The 20,669-nt window shown below is 45.7% G+C and overlaps 2 protein-coding genes across 2 annotated transcripts in view; one reads left to right on the top strand and one right to left on the bottom strand.

Annotated features, from left to right (window-relative positions):
• Positions 1-14,528, top strand: part of RHOJ (ras homolog family member J) — a 61,422-nt gene extending 46,894 nt beyond the window's left edge. Inside the window, exons 3-5 of the mRNA XM_008637275.2 lie at positions 3,592-3,756; positions 5,411-5,506; positions 6,807-14,528. Coding sequence (XP_008635497.1) covers positions 3,592-3,756; positions 5,411-5,506; positions 6,807-6,953 — 408 coding nt within the window. The 3' untranslated portion in view covers positions 6,954-14,528. The remainder of the gene's footprint in view (positions 1-3,591; positions 3,757-5,410; positions 5,507-6,806) is intronic.
• A 2,826-nt stretch (positions 14,529-17,354) lies between these two features.
• The window catches only part of GPHB5 (glycoprotein hormone beta 5), a 5,471-nt gene continuing 2,156 nt past the window's right edge, over positions 17,355-20,669 (bottom strand). Inside the window, exon 3 of the mRNA XM_008637274.2 lies at positions 17,355-19,335. Coding sequence (XP_008635496.1) covers positions 19,147-19,335 — 189 coding nt within the window. The 3' untranslated portion in view covers positions 17,355-19,146. The remainder of the gene's footprint in view (positions 19,336-20,669) is intronic.

Below are 20,669 nucleotides of genomic sequence, written 5' to 3'. Positions count from 1 at the left end.
AGAGGATGTGGCCATCCAGCCAGAACTCAGAGCGTGAATCACCCCTTGATGACTAGATTGTCTCTGTGGAGGCTGGAGGGATGATGCTTCCCACATGCTCCAGTTATAACAACAGATCATCTGGGTTGCTTCCTCCCTCCTTCTCCTTGTGCTGTGTGGCTTTCCAAAGGCATCAGTGTGAAGTCATAGCCAGAAATAGCCCTTGACACTGCGATGCTATAAAACATATGCTAATGAAATAACAATTGGAAAATGTACTCCTGCAGCAGGACCCTCTGTCAGCCTGAAGGGAGAGCTGGCAGAGACCCCAGATTTTAGGTATCTGGCTTTCTGTATCCCTGGCATTAACAGTCCTAGGAGGAAAAAACTGTGGTCTTTTTGCTGTGCTGGACTCAGGTGCGAAATGCTTTAGCAGAGTGTACAAGAGAGCAGCACAGCAATAACGTAAAAACAAAAATAAAAGCCAGTTTTTCTACCTTTGTGGGGCCCAAACACTGCTGAGCTGATGGCAGAGATAGAGGGGAGGGAGCAGCACCAGCTGATCTTGGTCCTGGCAAGTCACAGGTAGATAACTCAGGAAGGCCAGGTCTGGCACTGGCATTTCCATGCCAAGCCAGTGGCCAGGCAATGTTAACTGGGAAGCCTCATGCTCCGTAAATAGCAGGCAGCACAGTGCAAACACGAGCTGGGAAAATGAATTATTGATCAGCCACAGCCCAAGCCCACAAGGGCTCGTGTCCCTTCCCAAACATGACTGTCACTCGCTGCAGCACCCCTGGATATGACCCACACCCATGCAAATGTTCACTCCCTTTTCTATATTATTTGTTTGCTTGACTTCAGCCATCTCCAAACGAGAAAGGACCCTGTAGGGCTGTCTTTCCTAAAGGTCCATTGCAAAGCTTTAAAGCCTTCTGGAGACCATGAACAGAGAGGAGGTCCTTGTCTGATGTGGTTTGGAGGCTCCTGTACATGAACAAGAGCCCAGATCAATTCTAATCCATGATATTTGTGTTCTAACCTGTCTGTGAAAAATCCCATGTGTCCTGGTGGGAGGTGAGACCTCTACTATGAGATGCATGGCTGTCCCTGCTTACAGCTTATATAATGCTCTGTGCTAATAGCTCAAACCAGGAATGCTCTTCCTGAAAAAGGATTTTCTAGGGATTCAGAAATGAACAAGGAAAATAAAATTAAATGCACGCTCCTGTAGCTGTCACAGCCAGGCAGAGCGCTCATGGCTTTCATCTGTAATTTTAATGGTACAGTAAGTCCCAGCCCCTCTAAATAGGCACGTCTGGAATATTGAAATTGGCTATATTTAGCCAATTTCGTCCCAAAACGCCTGGATGAGGATTCCTTGAGGCTTGCTGCCACCACGTGGCTGGTTCAGGAGACTGACTTGCAGCAGTTGAACCAAAAACACAGAAAGGGCCTTGGCCAAGCGCTAGGTATCAGCCCGTGGTGCCTGTGCCACAAACAATCTTGATCTCAGGTTTGATGTTCTGGGTTAAAACAATGTCCCGTAATCAGGCCAGGCTTTCCTAACCCACAGCGTCCACATAAAACTGTCTCTACCATGCAATTTCTCCTCTGATCCCATCGCCTTGGCGTCTGCTCTGCCTCTATTAAGTCCTCTGCTGGGAGCTGGCTGACATCTCCAGAGCCTTGGATAAATCTCCTGTCACCGACTTTGCTTCTTCATGAACTGCACCACTGATGTACCCATAAACATCTCTTAGGGTTTTTTTCCTGCTATTCCTTGAATGTAGAGAATCCACTTTCTTGGGAGGGGAAGTATCCAAACATCTCCTCTTGTAAATCCTTCTTCAGATGCACACTTTCTATAACATTGGAAAGACATCATTATGTCAGTTGGAAAATACTCTGGTTTTATCCCAAATACTGTGGCTGTGAGGGCTGGAGGTACTAATAGAATTTATTCTTCCTGTCAAAGTGGACTTGGGACAATGAACATCTAGTTAGACAAAAAAAAAAAACATTTTGTTTATGCTTTAGGATGCTTTTTTAAACTTCTCTTTCATGAGACAGAGCTAAATTTGGGCTCGTGCTTCCTTTCAGAATAAATAACTTAAATGTTGGGGATTGTTTTTAGAAGCAGTTGGTGCAAACTGTTTTTAAGTAATTCATTAGTATATTTTGGAAAATAGTGTTGATTCAGAAGGAGTCTGTGTCAACTTATTAGGATATAGTCAGTGAAAAAGAGACTTCAGAAAGGTGATTTACCAGTCTCAAGTCACAACTAAGCCCTCTCATTTGTTGACCCAACCAAAGCAAGGCAGAAGTAAGGCTGAACTAAATCACCATCTAATCTGACACACAGTGATACAGTCCTGCATCACTTTCTCCTGCAGGACAGGCAGCAGCTTGAATTGCTCCTGCCCCTAATGTGGGTTTTCCCTGCCTAAAATAAATGTTCTCGAGTCTGAGAAACAGCACCCAGGTGCCTTTTTTCCCTCTTTTATTAGCCTTATTTCCTTTTATTAACCAGTCAGTATCTGCAAAGCAAATCCACACCAGTTGAATTTTCACACAGTTATAACCAAAAGCGGCCAGACTGCAGAGATTTGAGACTTGTCCAGAATGCAGAAACTATGAACTGCAGATCTACATCACAGTCAGGCTTGACTGCAGCATGTACTATTGTTTCCCACACTCCAGCTTTGTGTTCCTTTCCCCTTTTTTAATTCTGGACCCCCCAAAAAAAAGCCTTTGGAACAGATGTATCCCCTCTAAAAAGCATCTGTTCCATTGCACTGAAGTTTTCTAACAGGTTTCATTGGACAGTACCCTTCAGACACAGCTACAAATGCTCTCGCTGTCAGAAAGAGCCAGGCTATCCCTTTCAAATGGTTTGCAAAACTTCTGCTCACTCTCAGCTTCTCAAGCCTGAAAACATACCCAAATTCTTCCTTGAAACTCAGCTATCAAAGCCAGCTCATGACATGTCACAGCTGTGATTCGAGTGTTTGAAAACTCACCCTCTTCACCACTAGCCCATGGAGAAAACATCTCTCCTTCTGCTGTCCAGGGCCTGTGGAAACACTAAATCACCCACAGTGATGCACATAGGCACTGCAGGCTGGATTTGATCTGCTTTCTGCTTTCAGGAGTGTCTTCTGCTGACTGGCACACGGCTGTGCACTGTGCAGGACTGCTCAGCATCACCCTCTGCACCAACATCTCCACAGATAGCACACACACAAACAAAACGTGTTCACACAATCACAGGATTATTGAGGGGGAAGGGACCTTCAAAATCATCTAATTCCAACCCTGCCCCTGCCAGATATAGTGACATCTTTCACTAGACCTGGTTGATCACAGCTCCATCCAACATGGCTTTGAACACTTCCAGAGATGGGGCATCTTAGCTCTTTTGGATAAAAGTGCTGACAAATCAGCACCCTTGGCCTGTGAGGGGTGGTTTCCCCCCTCTCCAGCAGTCCCCTGGAGTTTAGAAGTGTGAATGAGTATGGACAGTGTTGACTACTTCATCAAAATCCACCCTGATTCCCCCACTTACCATCATCCTCCCTTCTTAACACTCTTGCTGTTCTTCCCTGGCAGGAGGACTACAATCAGCTGAGACCCTTGTCCTACCCCAACACAGACGTGTTCCTGATCTGCTTCTCAGTGGTGAATCCTGCCTCCTACCACAACGTGCAGGAGGAGTGGGTGCCTGAGCTGAAAGTCTGCATGCCCAACGTGCCTTATGTCCTCATAGGAACACAGGTAAAGCTTCTCCTGAGCACCTGGAAAGGTTTCCTATTTAACTCATGGGAAATTCAGTCAGATTTTCCCATTAGAGGAAAACTCAGGGCATGGGAATGGAAGCCAATGTGAAGATGTCCAGACTGGCAAAGCTCATACCATCTTTTTATTCAAATGTTTATTAATGAGACAACAAGGTATAAACACCTATAGGGAGAAAAGTTTTCTTACAGGTCTCTAATGTAGGAGAAAAAAAACCAAAACATCAAAGTTCATGGCTAGAAGCTGAAGCTAAACTTCAAACTAAGTTTTAAGAATGGGAATAATAAGCCAAATGACATGGGAAGGAAGTAGCCTCCCTTCATGCTTTTACATCTACATCACAACTGGTGACTCACCATCCTGCTTGTGTTACAGTGATTGTCAGACCGAATGATCAAACCCCTTTATTTTGGCCTTCAAATCTATGAATCTGTCAATCAAATAAAAATGCCTTAAACATGGGTTTACTACCAAGACACAGAGTGGATAGAGACTGTGAGATTAGTGATACAACCACATGGAAAAAACAGAACACTGTACAGTAACCTAAGTCAAATTAGAGAAACAGATCAAATTCTGGTCAAAACCAAAATCTTCATGCCATAGGAAAGGCAAATCATTCAAACACTGGCTTTGTTTTCTACACCGGAATGATCTCAACTACCCATTTAAAAATAAAAGCATTATCCTTTAGACCATTCAGTCTGAAAATGGACAGGTTTGAAGTGCCAGAATACTTCACTTTGATGTTTTCCATGGAAATAAAGGATTTTGTTTCAAGTTAGACAGTCTGAGCCGTGTCTGGCTTGTCGGGGTGGAATTTGGGTGGTGCAGTGCAGGGTTGCAGCAGCCTCCCCTTCCAGTGGGGCTCTTTGCTGTACCATACCCCTCTGAACTGTGGCCCAATAACCTGCAAAGGAGAAATAATTCATGGTAAACTGAGGGGAAAAAAGGTGAAAAAGTAAGTAAACGTGCAATTTGTTTCTGAAGTATCACCAGAGTTGAGGAGTGATACAGATGCCCTGATGTGGGTCTGTAAAGCCATGAATATCTGTGGAGGGCTGTGAGCCCTTGGCACAAGAGCCCTCTGCACTCCCTTGGAGGACACAGGCCTGGGGCCAAAGAGACTTTCCCCAGAGACAAGCAACCTTCCTCGGGGTCATGGTGGCAAAGTGAGCCACCTCCAGCATGCCTTATTTCTATATGGTAGTAGCCCGTACCCAGCTGGCTAATTGGTTTCTACCCCACCCCCTGCCTTTCCCATAAAAGGCCCCTGTTTCTGCCCCTGACCAGGGAGATTTTGTCCCTGGTCCTCCCTTCACAGGGGCTGCTGGACAACAAAAGCCACCTCTGTGGAATTGCTAAATGAGGCTCCTGTCTCTCTGTCCCTGAGTTCACCTTGGGTGATTTCACAAAGCTGAATCACAAGAGCTGGGATCACTCGTAGCTGAGAAATCGCTACACTTGCTGGAATCCCCTGCTGCCCAGGGAGGCCGGCCACCGCCCCGGAAGAGTTGCTCCTTGCAGGATGCTCTCTCTAGGAAGGTCGTGGCACACTGGTGCTGACCAGCATCGGACCCCCTGTGGTAAATATCTGCCTCAGGAATTACAGAGTTTGTGTACTTTCTACTAGATTGATCTCCGGGATGATCCCAAGACTTTGGCGCGGCTGCTTTACATGAAGGAGAAACCACTCACCTATGAGCACGGAGTCAAGCTGGCAAAGGAGGTAACAGCTTCTTCTGAGGTCCCATCAAGCCCACTGGTCACAGCTTTCCACTGGGTTTCTTTCATTCAAGGCTCCTCCAAGGCCCATTGGTCCCAGACGGAGATTAAAGCCTCTGTTCAAACAGGCTGGGCACACATTGTGACCCCTGAGCCTGCACTTCTGCTGCAATTCCCAGTTGAATCACAGAAACATAGAATATCCTGAGTGGGAAGGGACCCAAAAGGGTCAACGAGTCCAACTCCTGGTCATTGGACAACCCCAAAAATCACACCTCAGAGAGAATTGTCCCAATGCTTCTTGATCTCTGGCAGGTGCCATGGCCAAGGTCTAAGCAAAGCATCCGTGAGCCCAGGGCAGCAGGTAGAAAATGGGTATCAAAACAGATTTTACCGCCTATTTCACCTAAGTCAAGTGTTTCTTGCTCAGGGTTCTGCTGCAAGGTGCATGTGGCAAACCCATCTCTGCAGTCACCTCCTGTCAAACTCCTCCCTATCCCTTACAAAAGCACAGACAACTTGATGCTCATTTATCCATTGCACTTCAAGCAGCAGAGAAGGTGCTCCCAAAGTTTCTGTGGTATTGTACATTTCTCCTGGGAAGGTAGGGGGCTAGAAGCACTTCCCAAGCCCTGGGATGCAGGATTCTGGACTGGCCTTGTCTACTTTATATGCTGCAGGTGCTGCTGTTGTCCCTGGCCCTCAAAACAAGAACATCCATTAGCAGAACAAGCTGATAATATAAGCCACGGTGTTGCTTAATAAGCTGAGGCTGCTTTCCCAGGCCTCTGTGTCTGTGTCATGTCAGCATACACAGGAGACTCCCATCTCAAAATGGTGCTTCCCCATTCCCAGAAACCAGCTGGAAGCCCTCCCCAGGTAGCAGCTCCCTGGCATTGCAGGAGACAGGACACAAGAGGGACAGTTCAGGGGAGAAGAGCCAAGTGTATGAAGGAGTTCAGGTACAACCCAGCATTTCCTTTAAAGCCTCCCCAGCTGCACAGGCAGGAGGCCAAGCTCCTGGTCCAGCACTTGAACGTGGGTGCAGCCCCCCTCTCTCTGGAGGGTCGTGCAGGGAATTCCTGCTCCCCGTTCACCCACATGTGGTGAGACACTTATGTTGTTGCTGATTCCTGCTCCCTTCTCAGGATGACCACCTGAGCTCCTTTCATCCCATAGGCAGCCAGACACAGAACAGAGTAATCTCCTCACCTCCCTTCTAAATGTAGAAAGACGCTGGAACAGCATCACTCTGGCTCTCCCATCAGTGGATACTCACTCACATTTTCTCTCTTCTCTTTCAGATCGGAGCCCAGTGCTATCTGGAGTGCTCAGCACTCACACAGAAAGGCCTTAAGACTGTCTTTGATGAGGCAATCATGACCATTTTCCACCCCAAGAAGAAGAAGAAGCGCTGTGCAAAGTGCCACAGATGCTGCACCCTTGTGTGACATCCCCTGGGAAGCAGAGCGAGCTGAGTTCAGTGAAACCAAGCAGGTTAGAAAGGCAATGAAGGTCACATGCAACTGAAAGGGGGAACATGATGAGAAAAGGGTCCTTCTTACCCAAATATAGGAGCTCTCCGTTCTGTGAAACCTCCAAGCTGTATCACCCTTGGCCAACTCCTGTCTCTGTGCTTTCCTAACCCTCCAGAGCTGTTTTGTAGCCTGTTCCCACTGCTGCAGACTGCACCAACAGAAGCCAGGAGGCCTGCTCCTGCTTGGCTCCCCGCCTTAGGAATAAGGTGAAGGTGGCATGTGACAAAACAAAGAACTAAAGATGGACAAAGACACAGGAGAAACTCAATTTGTGGCCTTAAGTAAAAATTGATCAAAATTAGGAATTCACAGTCCTTAGGAATTGAATCTGAATTGACTGAAAGCACATGGAGATCTGTAGAAATCTAATATGTAAGATATACACTATAGGTAGGATGTACTTTTAAATTGCTTTTCTTTTATAAGACTTGCTAGTTCAGGAGATACTTAAGTTTGTTCAAACCACATGGAAGCAAAGGTGAAGTGATTCCAGTTTGTTTTCACTTAATGGTGAAACTTCACAGCGTCAGGATGTTGCTGCACCCAAGCTATCATTATGGATCAACATTTACCTCCAGACTTAAGGAATGTTCTTACAACAAAAAAAATGCAAATAACTGTATTTTTACAGAGGAATGTTCAGGCTGAGCCATGTTTCCAAAAGCTGGGAAAGGAAGTACAGAGTTGTAGCATTAATGTACTGAAACAAAGAAACTCTGGCACCAAAGAATATTGCCCTAGACATGAAATAGCAGCACAGAACAATCTCTCTTCCATCTGAGAACAAGAATGAGACACATTGTCATGGCAACTGAGAATTTACCTTATAGATCAGCTGGATTTCTACATCTCACCCAACAGCCAAGAATAGAAAAAAAAAAAAAATAAAACCAAAGGTCATACTGACTTTAAGTTCTTTGAGGTGATCCAATTGCCTTAAAATTATCCTTTTCTTATGAAGTATTTCTGTAAAAAACCTCATCAAAGTGGAGTTGTGAACTTGTTGACTTATTGCAGCCTCCCTCCTCCCATTCATTGCTTCTCTCTCTGCTCCCATTTTTCCATCTTCACGAGAGTGCTGTTGGAGTTGCAGCGTGGCTGCAGTCCTCAAGAGTGGACTTTTCCACAAGTGGCAGATGATGGACGGCAGCCAACAGCATGGAGATGGGAATTCCAGCCCCTAAGGGAAGGGAAGCTGCCTGTGAGCTCCCTTTTCTGCTGGAGAAATTGTGCCTTTTCACTAAAGCCTCTCCCAGGATCCTACAATTTTGCACATCGCAGCAACACAGACACTCAGAGGTGAACTCGAAGGGCATCTTGTTACTTGCAGCTGCCTTTGGGTACCCTGGCAGTGCCATGAGACTGTCTTGTTATGGATTTCATTCCCCAAGCAGGAAGCCACAGAGCCAGCACACAGAGGTTTGAAGATGTAACTCCTTGCAAAAGCCGTGTCTGTAGCCAGCTTGTCCAGAAGTGCCAGGAGGGAGCAAGTGACAGCAGTGTGTCCTCCCAGCCCAGGGACATGGGCCCTGCTCCCCTCTGCACCCCATTCCAAGAGACTGGCAGCCCTCTCCTCTTGGGAAGCACAGTGTCCTGACTGACAACACACCTGTCACCAGACAAACCAGGGAACTCCAGACCTGGTGTTGCCTGGAGCAATGAGTGACCGCAGCAGGACAATGGGAACGGCACCCAAGGCACATGGAAGGGACCAAGCTTGGTGCAGTGCCCAGTCCTGCATCAGGACCAGGCTTATGGATCTGAGCTCTTCCTTTAGCACAAATTCAATTTCATACAATTGTAGAATGGTTTCGGTTGGAAGGGACCTCAAAGATCATCTAATTCCAACCCCCCATTTAGCATGGACACCTACAGAAACCAGCTCTGACACCCCAAAACATTTCCAGGTAGAAATCAACAGTTCTCTCTGACAACAGCCATCAGACTCCAAGCAAATGCTTTGCTGTTGTTACCCTGTGGCTTCCACTCACCATCCCTTCCTTGCTGCACACCTACATGGATGAAAACACAGTAGTGCCACACCTGAGACAGACAAAAGAAAGTTCTCCTCACTGCTGGCAACTTTTTGTGCATATTTTCTGTTTGATTTTATTATGTCCCAGGCATTTACTTCAGATGGCCTGGCTGCTAAAGCCCAGCTCAGACTGAGGAGCAGGGGTCCATTCCATGCTTCAGAGTTTGTGTCCATCCCCAGGCAGAGCAGTGAGTGTTCACCTCACCAGGACACTGCCTATCAGCTGAACTAGAACATGTAAAAGATATTAGAGGAGTATGAGGAGAACTAGGCATGGATTAAATAATATTTAGGCTTACAACATGACTAGACGTCCTCTGAAACAGAAACAAAAAAAAAAAAAAAAGCCTTTAACAGACTTCAGGGAAGATTATATCTGCACTGTGCTGCCTTTTACTTCAGTGGAAATTAATTAGGATGATTGTTTTAGCTCACATAGGTTGCTGGAGAGCGATGTATGACTTCACCACTTCTCTGGTGGAAGTAGGTGAAGTCTGGTTTAGCTGAAGCACAATGCAAATGCTCAGGTTGGAGTTCCCTGGTATTCTTAGAGCTTCAAAGAAAGTGACAGGTGAGCTCATCCTAACATAATGAGCACACTGGAAAAGTGAGATGTAGCACCCTGGCATGCATCAGGGAAAGCCACAAATAATCAAATCACATTTTTGTGTGCCACTGACTACAAGGGGTGGTTATTAATCTTAATGGAATAGCATAGGATTGGCAATAAAATCAAAAATCAAGTGGGAAGTTGTAGCCTTAATGTAGCTACAGTGGTTTGAGGGAAATTAACTGCAAAGCAAGTGGTGATGGAGAGGCTAAAATGCTGCTGCCCTAATGTGTTAAACTGCAGGACCCTGAACAAATCCTTGCATAGATGAAGCAGATAGAAAAGTGTTGATATAGATACAAGAAATGCTAAGGCTAAGCAGGGGTTTCTTTGCACTTACAAAATTGAGCACATCAAGCTTGTGAGGCAGTAAAATTTCAAGTTTTTCAAACTGATTTTGACCAAAATTTGAATTCTGGGAGCTGCAAGAGAGGGAGATTGGTCACAATCCACTGAGAAATGGCCTCTGCAACTCCATTTATTTTAATTTTTCTTCCAGAAAAAAAAAAAAATTAATAAGCCATGTTTAATGCAGGTCCCATAAACATTATTCCTGTGTTAGGTTATGTACACACACCTGTCCATGAAATGTGGCACTTACTCAAGGATCTGCCCTGTTACACTATTATTTTGGGGAGGCAGGGACAGCACAGGCCAACAGGCTCTAGAAAGGGATTGTAGGCAGATGCAAGGAGAGTCATTGACTATCTGGCAAGTCATACCTAATGCCTTTTTTAAAAGCAGCAGATGGTGTGTGAACACGCAGCAAAGCTTATTTCCAGCAAAACCACAACACCAGACATGGTGCAAGTGCAGGCATAAGGCCACAGATATAAACTTCAAGTTATTTTCAAGAACTGTTAATAATAAGGAAAGAAAATCAATAAAGGACTGCCAGGTGAAAGGAGATAGGTTTACTCACTGTGAGAGGAGCTAGAAATCAGATCCCAATTTCACCTTAAAAGGAAAACTGTCAAGAAGAGTCGCAAAGGTTAGAAACCATCCCTGGAACTTATTTGACAATGTCCCCTTAATGCAGCTGATGTCAAAGTCTTTCCTGACAGACCTGCCTTTGCTAATAGTCTGCTGTCATTTCAAAAGCACTCACAACTTACAGGAAGCTTGTTGGATCCAAAAAAACCCATCTCCTTTGGCCTCTTCCAAAACCTTCATGTTCTACCAGGAGTTCTTAACCTGAATCTGCAGTTTCAAACAGAGTTCCCAAAGTATTTTCATGAGAACTCCTGCAAGAAGATATTAGAGGTATTTGAGAGAGATCTCCAGTCATCAGAGAGTTGCTATCACATTAAAACAACCTACAGATGCCTCTGCCCTTCAGAGCCCTGTGTAAACACCAGGACAGTGGAATGAGGACAGTTCAGCCACTTCCAGCATGACTTGAAGGAGGTCCCACAAAGACTCCCACAGTTTGTCCTGTGCCTCCCAGAGCTCTGAAAAGTTGGGGAGAAGGCAGAAACGAGGCTCTAAACCCACTCAGGTCCATCCTCATTTGTTCAACTGGATATATGCCCTGTGTAGTTACAGAACTCTCCCCAAGTCCAGTATAACAATCAAAACTATCATTTCAGCAGCTGACATTGTTATTTCTCAGCTTTTTTCTCTTTTGAAGCACTGCATCCATTCAAAACAGACACAGAATTAAATATAGCCCTGCATTTTAATATGAAATAAAGTTATTCCAAATACTTTTATTAAAGGGACAGATTTTGGCAGTCTTCTTCATACTGAAGAGAATCTCACTTCACAAGGAACTGTCTCCAACTTGCTCATGTCTCATTCAATCCCACTGGCACCGCTCAGGTTGTGAGGGAAGCTGAATATGGCCACTGGTAATCTGTCCTTGTAGTTTAATTACAAGGGAACCTCTTCCAGCTGTTCTAGTGTTGGTGGCCTCTGTTCTTTTGAATACCTTCAGGAATGGTGACTCATTCACTTCCCTGGGCAGCCTATCTCTCCCTTGAATTCATATATGAAAGATGCCCATCTGCTTTCATACCTTGCTTAGAGCCCGTGACCTTTTCCTGTACCTTTTTTCCCCAGGTGGCCCAGCAAATACCTCTTGACTCACCATACAGAAACCTCATCTGGATTAAAAATAATTCTCTGTGGCATCAGTCTGTCCCAGGCCAGGATTGTCTAAAAGCACATTTGTCTTCTACAACAAAGCAATCCATATGCTCACGTTGGCCCAGGGACCATTTGTTAAACAAAGAGGTAGAATGCAGGAATCTGGCTGCACATGCCTTTCTCCATGTATTTTCTTTTTCCCTGAGGAGGATCTGTGATGTGTTTTATCCTACATTAAAAAAGGAAAATCTGGAAATAACAGAATGTTTTGTTGGTTCACAACTCTGTAGGACTGGAGGAGCATCTGCTGTGACAGGAGGTGAGCATGGAGTGACCTACGTCAGATGACTTCTAGCTCTTTGCAAAAATGAAGACAAATTTCCACTATGAATGTTTATTTTCCTCTTCATGAATAAAGACCATCTGAAAGCAGGAAAAAGCCTCCCACTGATTTCGGTAGTGGCTTGTGATCTCAGCTGTCTTCACCTATCAAAACAAAACAGGAATAGAAATATTTTTGCATCAAAAAGTCAGGACAAAATCACCTATTAGAAGCCATGAATGCAACAGAATCACTTCTGCTTCAGGGGAGAGCTGCAAAATCAGGGCCCAGAGCCACAATTAGTCAGTTTGATCCTAAACCTTAAATTTCATTTTAAGATGTTAAGGGGACGCCCATAACTAGAACGAAAAAAAAAAAATCTTCTCAAATTCTCTTTACTTTGTTTCAGTTAAAGCTTTCAGAAACACGGGAACAAGAATCGATTTTCCTGGTCCATTCCAGAAACCACACCAGGACAGCAAAAAGAGTGAGAAGCTCATTGTAAGAGGAAAATTAGTTCAGAAACCCAGAGCAACAAGCAAAACTCATGTGAATTGCTGTCAGTGGTGAAAAGTCTCTTTAACTTTGAAAATATGGATCCCCATCCTTTTCCAGACTGTACAGACCATAATGCAGTGTTTGGCTGCTTCTAACTATAATGGTAGGGTGGGATTTTCAAAGATGATCTATGTTGGCTTCATTTAAATTCTCATGAAGGCAATGGAAAATTTCAGGGGTCCACACATGACTAATGTGGAAAATGTTTGAGAGTCTTTATATTTCCTCCTTTCTTGACATTTTATTTTGGCTGAACAAGCTTTGAGCTTGTTATATATATGTACTGAGCCAGGCCTAAGAATCTTTTATACCTTCTGGCTGCTGGTTGAGGACTCCTGAAAGGAGTTAGGGCATCCAAAGACTTTGCTGATCTCACCTTTGGAGGCTGGATCTGAAAAGCCTTGGTTCAACCACTAATGAGGCTGAAGATGAAAGTGGTTACATTAACAGTGTAATATTCAAGACATACGATTTTCTTTGCTTAAAGACCCTGAACTCATTGCTGTCACTTAATTTTGTCTCGTCCCATTCAGGACACCAGGTTCAATGTGGTTTTGGTGAAGATCAGTTTGAGCTCTCACTGATACCAACTCTGGTGAATTTTGACTTTGATTGGAGGTTAAGGAATTCAGAGTAAACTGCTGTCACCAGTCCACAGTTTCCAGATCTTCCAACACAACATTTGTTTTTATTGATAACATGTAGAAAAATTTGTCTGATGTCTGTCAAAGTAGTTTGGGTGTAAATCATATCCAGAGTGTGACCATCATGTCATCTCTCCCAGTACTTATGCCCAGAACAGGCAGCTGCTCTAACTGCATCACAGACCTAGCAGGCACTGTCAGCAAGGTGTAAAGGAGCCCAAACTCTCCCCAAGCTTGTAGATATTAATTCATTAATAACCAATAACAAAAAGTTATATGAGAGGGGAAAGACACTTGCAAATTCTTCTTCACTCATGAGCAGAAGTGATCCAAGGTGGTGAGCCCAGGGTGCCAGGTGGGAAATGCTACAGAGCAAAGCACAGCATGGTGACCCTGCTGACCCAAAAAATATGGATTGAGGGTGGTGAATGGGCTGGGAGGTGCCTCTGTGGAGTCACACCTGGCTACCTGGGGCTCAGCAGCACCTCGAGACAGGGAGGACTTCAGAGAAGGCTGCAGAGAAGAGCAGGAAGATGGAGTGCCAGGATAACTGAATCCAGTTCAATGTGTCATGATGTTGATGCACTTGGCAAATACAAGCATTTCACTGCACAGAGATTCTCTGCTCCCCTGAGAACACAAGGACAAGCACATTTCATTCCTTTCTTCTTGTGCTTACTTAATAATACTACTTACAATTATTTCTTAAGAAATGCTTAAAACTTACAGTTCAACAAGCTGTTCTGATTGAGTTTGTGAAGCAAATGTAATGGCCTCAGCACAAATCAGGATCTAACTCATCACCAGTCAGGTCTTAGCCAGTTAGGAGAAAGAGTCACTTACTTGATGTGAGCAACCAAATTTTTCTCTCTTAAAAGTTGCTGTGTGCAATATTGCTGGAATGTGGGGCTGGTGAAACCAAAGGATGGGCACTAAAACTGTCTGACTTTTGGGTGGTATGTCTTTTTTTCCAAGATTAACAAAATCTTCAGAATTCAAAACAATACAATTTCAAACCAAGGCCAATTCAGTTTTCAAGCAAATACGTTCTTCATAGTTTAAAAATCATGTAAACACTATTAATTTCCTATTTACAGCACATAATTCTGTACTCTTTAGTTTATCATCTTTTAAACATGTAATTACTGTATATTATAATGCACATTAATATCGTTTATTGTACATAGTTTATTTTAACAAAATAAATGTATTACGAAGTATTTTGACAGCATCCATCTGGGGACGTGTGCTGTTGTGTTTATTTTCCCAGCTGCTAATCACATGCACCTTGCAGGATGTTTCAGGTAGGAAGAACACCTACCAACATTTTGGCAAGGAAGATGATGAGCTGTGCAACCTGTGGTCCAGAAGCCAGGGCAGGCAGAGTCAGGAGGGACAGTGAAAGGCTTACAGTGATGAAGAAGTTACATGAGGAAAGACAACCCTGCTGGACTGGAAACAAGAATATGACTGGCTCCAGTCGTCCAGGGATTCAGTGCAGAGATGTGGATCTTGTTTTTAAAAAAAAACAAAATTAATTTTTAAAAAAAGTGCCAAAATGCCTTTCTTACCCAGCTGTTTATTACAATTGGTTTCAAGACCAGAAGCAATCTCATTGACCAGCTGGTCTGGCCTTCAAGTTAAGCCTAGAAACCCCACCTTTCCTGAACGACATCCCTCACATTGACTGGACCAAAGAAAGTTTCACCAGAGGAAGGCTCTTTTCATTTTCCTGCAGCTCGTGAACCTCAGCAGGTTTAACCAGTCCTGCCTGGAGTACTTCCAGAGCAAAGACAAAGCATATCAGGGTTTATTCCTAATAAACAGGTGCTGCAGCCCAAATCTCTGTATGCTATCAATGGATACGTTCTCAGAGGAGCCAGGACAATCCAGGAGGGCACAGCATACAGCCTGGAATATATTTTATTCACCTTCCCCCAGAGGCAGATGGTATTACTCACCAGACTTTCCATGACATGACTCTATCTGGGAAGAAGTAACACAGGACCCACACGTCTGGAGTTAACAGCAAGGTGCCAAAGGCATCCCCCAGAGCAGAAAACTTCCTAAATTGCTGCTGGATAAGGCTGGATGGATACAGCCAGGGAAGGATATCTCCACGCAGCCCTGATGCTTTCACATTTCCCTCAATACCCACGGCTGGCTACACTCCCTGGCAGGATGCTGGGAGTGACAGGCTTTGCTCTGACCCCGGGCACCGGTTCTGGTGTTTTCATGTGAGTACAGTGAGAGCAGGAGGGAGCTGCCTGTCCTGCCTCCCAAAGAGAAATCCAGTCAGTGCAGGGAACACCCATCCAGGAAGGCCTCCTGCCCTCCTTCTCATGGCAACTCAGGTCTGAAGGTGAGGTAAAATACTCTGACTTCTGTCATGGTCATCAGGGCTGGGCACACCAACTGCAGGGGAGCTGAGCTTCCAGGGCCAATGGACTATTGCAGCTGTCATAGAACAGGAGGGTATTTTGGCAAATCAAAGCACTGCATGGCAGTGACAATTGCTGTTCTGGTTAAATGAGCTACAATAACCTTGAGGCACTGAGTGCACTGCAGGGTGCAGATGTGACTGGTCACAAGGGGCCTTAAAGCCTGTACACTACAAAACACACTGTAGAGAGGAAAAGTCATCTGTAGCATCATTGCCAGTGTCCAAAAGGGAAACTGAGGCACAAAGAAATCCACTGCTTTTCATGGGAGAGAGAATACCTGAGGTGTCACAGCCTTTGTGACAAACACTCTTTGCAAACACACACCAAAGACAGGCTGTTTAACTGCTTTGGACAGGTCGGGTGATGACATCTAAATCCGTGGCTTTAAAGAGCATTAAAATGCTCCCAAGGAGGTGAAGTTTGCCTGGGAAGAAGCTCCTCATGCTCTGAAATGTGTGGGCTGTGCTGACTGCCTGCAAATTCTGAGCAGGACACATCCCCCCAGCTACAGCATAAAGGATGTGAAAACTAAAGACCTGCTCACAAGTTGTGACAGGACAAGGAGTAATTTTTGAACTAAAAGAGGGTTAATTTAGACAAGAAGTTTTTTACAGTGAGGATGGTGGAACACTGGCCGGAGATGTGGTGGATGCCCCATCCCTGGAAACATTCTGGATGAGGGGGGAAAGGGCTCGAAGCAACCTGGTCTAGTGGAAGATGCCCCTGCTCCTTGCAGGTGGGCTGGTCTAGAAACAACTCAAACTGTTCTGTGACTTTAAGTATGAAAATCGATGGGAATTTGACAGAATTAAGACCTACTAGTGTAATTACTTCTGGGGAAAAGTTCCAGATTTGCAATTACCAGCACCAGAAATGAAATTGGTTCCTTGTTATTAAGTCAGTGCCATGTGCCTACTCGTGGGAACCCAGCAACGCCGGAAAAAGACGGATGTGCACCAGTCAAATCATAGAACTTTGGAACCATTTTTGTTGGAAAAGACCTTTAAGAACATTGAGTTCAACCATTAACCCAGCGCTGCCAGGTCCACCATGTCCCCAAGTGCCACATCTACATGTCTTTTAAATACATCCAGTGATGGCGACTCCACCACTTCCCTGCCAAATGAGTTGGTGAGCTCTGGTGGTGGCTGGACTTTTGTCCCTCAGGGCAAATCCACAGCATCTCTTTTGCTCTCTTCCTTGAAAGATCATCTCAAAGTGGCCTCTTGCTGACTTGGTTTCAGTCAGTACATCCTTCCCACCTCCGCCTTCTGCTCCCTGGTCTGGCTGCATCAGTCAAAACCCTTTTCCCACCCTGCAGTGTTCTGTTCTGATCACTTGCTGAGGTTTCTACTGTCTCACCGTGTCTGGGTACAGCCCTGATTTCCTGCTGGCTGCAAAGGAAGGAAGTTTGCCACTTTCTAACCCTACCTCTAATCCTGAGACTGCAGCACAGCCAGACTCCATCAGATAAATTCAGCGAAGGAAATGACTTCACACCAAGAAGATGTTTTGCAGGTGTTCATAGCTCTGGCAAAGAGTTTGTGGGAGCTTATACATATTCTATGTGAGAAATCTCTACACGCAGAAAAAGTGGGACACGTTGCTTTAAATTGCTTTCATACTGCAGTTTTGAGGTTTATTAAGGACACAGAACAATTTGCAGGTTCCCCATAATAACTGTAATGCCAGCTGACAATATCAGAGGGATCGTGAGGTGCAATTTCTAACAAAACATGAGGACTTTTTAAAGGGTAGTTAAACTCTCCATCAGCAAAAAACTGCTCCTGGTGCTGTTGGGCACAGAAGTCTCTATTCAGAATTACAGAAGGCAGGTGATAAAATCACCTTCTTCCTACTCAGTCACAGTGCAGCTTTTACAGATAAAAAAAATTATATTAACTAATAAATTAGAGGTTAAACTAAATGTCTCAATGTGGTCAGGACACCTGGGGAAGTTTCAAGCATGCATGCCTGTAAATGAAGGTGACTGCATCCAGAAGACAAGGCACTGAGTGAGGGAAGACAGGTGCAGGTATTACTCTCAGCAGCAATCCTCTCCTAATGGCTATCTGAGAAGGTGTCTTTGTTTTGTGAGCTCCTATGGGCCTCTCCCACTTGGCAAATCTTCCTGCTTTCACCTAACCTCCCATTTTGCTCAGGGGAGAAATGAGGGATGAATGTGAATGTGTCCTCCTGCAGGTGGGAACCAGTGAACGCAGGCACTTGTGTGGCTGTGGTCACAGGGGACTCTTGTGGCAGCCCCCAGGTGTCCCCCTGGTTTGTAAAGAGCAGGTCTGAGGAGGTGTGAACTGTCCTTTGGAATATCTGCTCTCTTTCTTGTGCTGGACTTGTCTCACCCACCACTACTGGACGCTCCACAGCTTTCCTGCAAGCACATCTGGCTGTCCCCCAGCTCTGTGTGCACCCTCAGAGCAGCAGGTCTCCATGGAGCTTAGCAGCTCAGGGAACACCCTTACAAGCCCCCTCTTTCCCACCACCTCAGCCAGGGGCCCGCTGAAACCAAACTGTGATCGTTGCATTTTGGCTTGGTCACTCTGACAGTGGAAATTGTCAGGAGAGATGCCTTGGGCTCTGCAGAGTCTCACTGGTTCCACGTGAAGCCATTTCCCCTCCAATCCCTGGACAAAAGCAGATGGTTCTGCACATTCAATGTGCTTCTCTCCTATTCTTTTTTTTCAGGAATTGTCCCTTGTGAGACAAGATTTTTTTTTTCAACAAAATAGCTCCAATTAAGCAAAGCACTGAAATACGTGCTTAACTGTAAAAGTGCACTGATATTAAGCAAAACACTTAATCAGGAGCTTAAGTCCTTGGCTGAGTCAGGGCTGAGTATGCATCCCCCCTAATTTCAAGGTAGTGATCTGAATACTTATTTCCATTTCGTTGGCCTTGAGACCTTCTTCTTTAACTGTTATTCCTGAATGACTGCAGGGTAAGATTAACTGATGGAGGGGAGAGGGGGAGGTGGTGGAAGTGTTGGTAACTGCACTTACATTACTGGGAAGAAGCTAAACCCCAGATGAGTCAGGCTGTTATGGAGGAGGCAATGCCTTTGTGGCTGTTCAGTCCATGGGCACTCTCTGCAGGGAAAAGGTCACACGGCGTGAAAAGCTCATGAGGAGGAAGGGAAACCAAATAATTTCTTTTTACCACGGGGTTTGCTATTGTGAGGCTGTGCGCTGGGTTTCTACAGCAATCATGCTTTGAGCAGCATGAGGAGGGGGGATTAAACCTCATCTGCCCAGAAAAGTCAGTGATTAGGAGAATTACAGGGCGAGATCAAATTCTGGGCTGATTTACACCCTCCAGGATGCTGGAGGTACCGAGGGTATGAAGCCGGGGGAGAACTCGGCCCCTCCTCGGCTGGGCTGGGGCCGGAGGTCAGTAAGTCTCGCACTCGGTGGTGGCAGTGGAGCAGATGTCACAGTCGCAGCGGATGGCCACCGGGTACGTGTAGAAGGGGTCCACGTCGGGGGCACACTTGGGCAGCTTCACCGTCACCATCCTGGTCTCGTTGTAGGTGCAGATCCGGTGGTGGGACTCGATGTAGGGCGGCTCCAGGATCGGCTTCTGCGGGGGGGAAATGCTGGCCTCAGGCAGGAAGCGAGACAAACATCTGGAGCCTCAGTTTCCTCAAGGGGATTTAGTGTAAATAGAAGAGCTACTGGATCAGGTGGAAGGGGCCATGGAAATAAGTTTTAGGCTATATCCTTCAACACTTGCCTGTTGGAGCCCTGCCATGGAGGGGAGTGGGCTCATGGATGTGTTTCAGTTTGTTTAAAGCATAAAGCTCCAATTAAAACCTGCTTGAAGGAAGACAAGATTATCCCAAAAGCTGGTTTGCAGCAGAGTATGAGTGTTCCGACCAAATGCTGCCAAAAGCAGCTGCCTTCTTCCAAAAGCATTGCTTTTCCATTAAACATATTCTGCTGGAAACCCTTCATGTGCACAAGCTGCCTAAGAGCAGGGGTGCATCCAGGTGCCAAAGGCTGGGGTTTTTTCTCAGCCAGACCCGTCTTCCCTGTCAGGCTGCACTTCCCACAAATCCCAAAGGCTGTACACTGTGGGGAAAGCTCTCGGCACAGCAGCCAGCATAGAAGTCTGCAGTTCCTCCTGAGAAAATCAGCTTGGCCAGAGACCTCAGCTATCAGGAGATGGTGGGAGCCTGAAGGCGTTGAAACCCACACTGCCACGTGGTATCACAGGGGCATTGGTTTTGCAGAAAAATCAGTTTTTCCTCAACAGGGACACCCATTTTCCAAAGACTCCAGGAATGGGCAGCACACACAGGCATGGGAGCCCACTGCCTAAGGTAACACAGCCAGAAGACATTTTAATTTCTTTCTTTCCCTCTGTTCTGTGCAAAGAGCCCTCCCTGGGAACCAAGAAGGGTGGCAGGGGAGAGAACAGATGCAACATTTCGGCAAGATGTGCAGACACCCTCACTCTTGCAAAGCCCTCATCCAAACACCTCGTGGTGCCTTCTGGAAGCTGTTGAACCCACAGCCAGGTGGGTTCAGCTGAACTACACCCCAGGGGTACTGCAATACAGCAAGAGAGGCTGCAAGGTCTGAGCTGCCGGAGAAGCCTGGGAGTAGGGGGAACCAGGAGTCAAGACATCCCTCCAAGGAACCTTATCCCAGCGTAGAATCTGGCCACTGATGGCCTTTCCCCTCATCCCACCAAGTCATGAAGAATGGGAGTCAGAGCTGGCACACAGACCCTGGCTCCTCCTCTGGTCACTTATGTGGAGTCCTTGTCTTCATGTGGACAAACCCATCTGAGTCACTCAAGATTTCCCAAACAAATTAAACTAGGATTGGCCCCTTGAGCCTTCCAGCTGCAGAAAGGCAAAGACAGTCAGAAATTTGTTCTCTGACGTGTGTGGATGTACTTACACTCTT

Source organism: Corvus brachyrhynchos, unplaced genomic scaffold (genome assembly GCF_000691975.1).
Source record: "Corvus brachyrhynchos isolate BGI_N302 unplaced genomic scaffold, ASM69197v1 scaffold245, whole genome shotgun sequence".
NCBI lineage: Eukaryota > Metazoa > Chordata > Aves > Passeriformes > Corvidae > Corvus > Corvus brachyrhynchos.
This window is presented reverse-complemented; position numbering and strand designations above follow the sequence as displayed.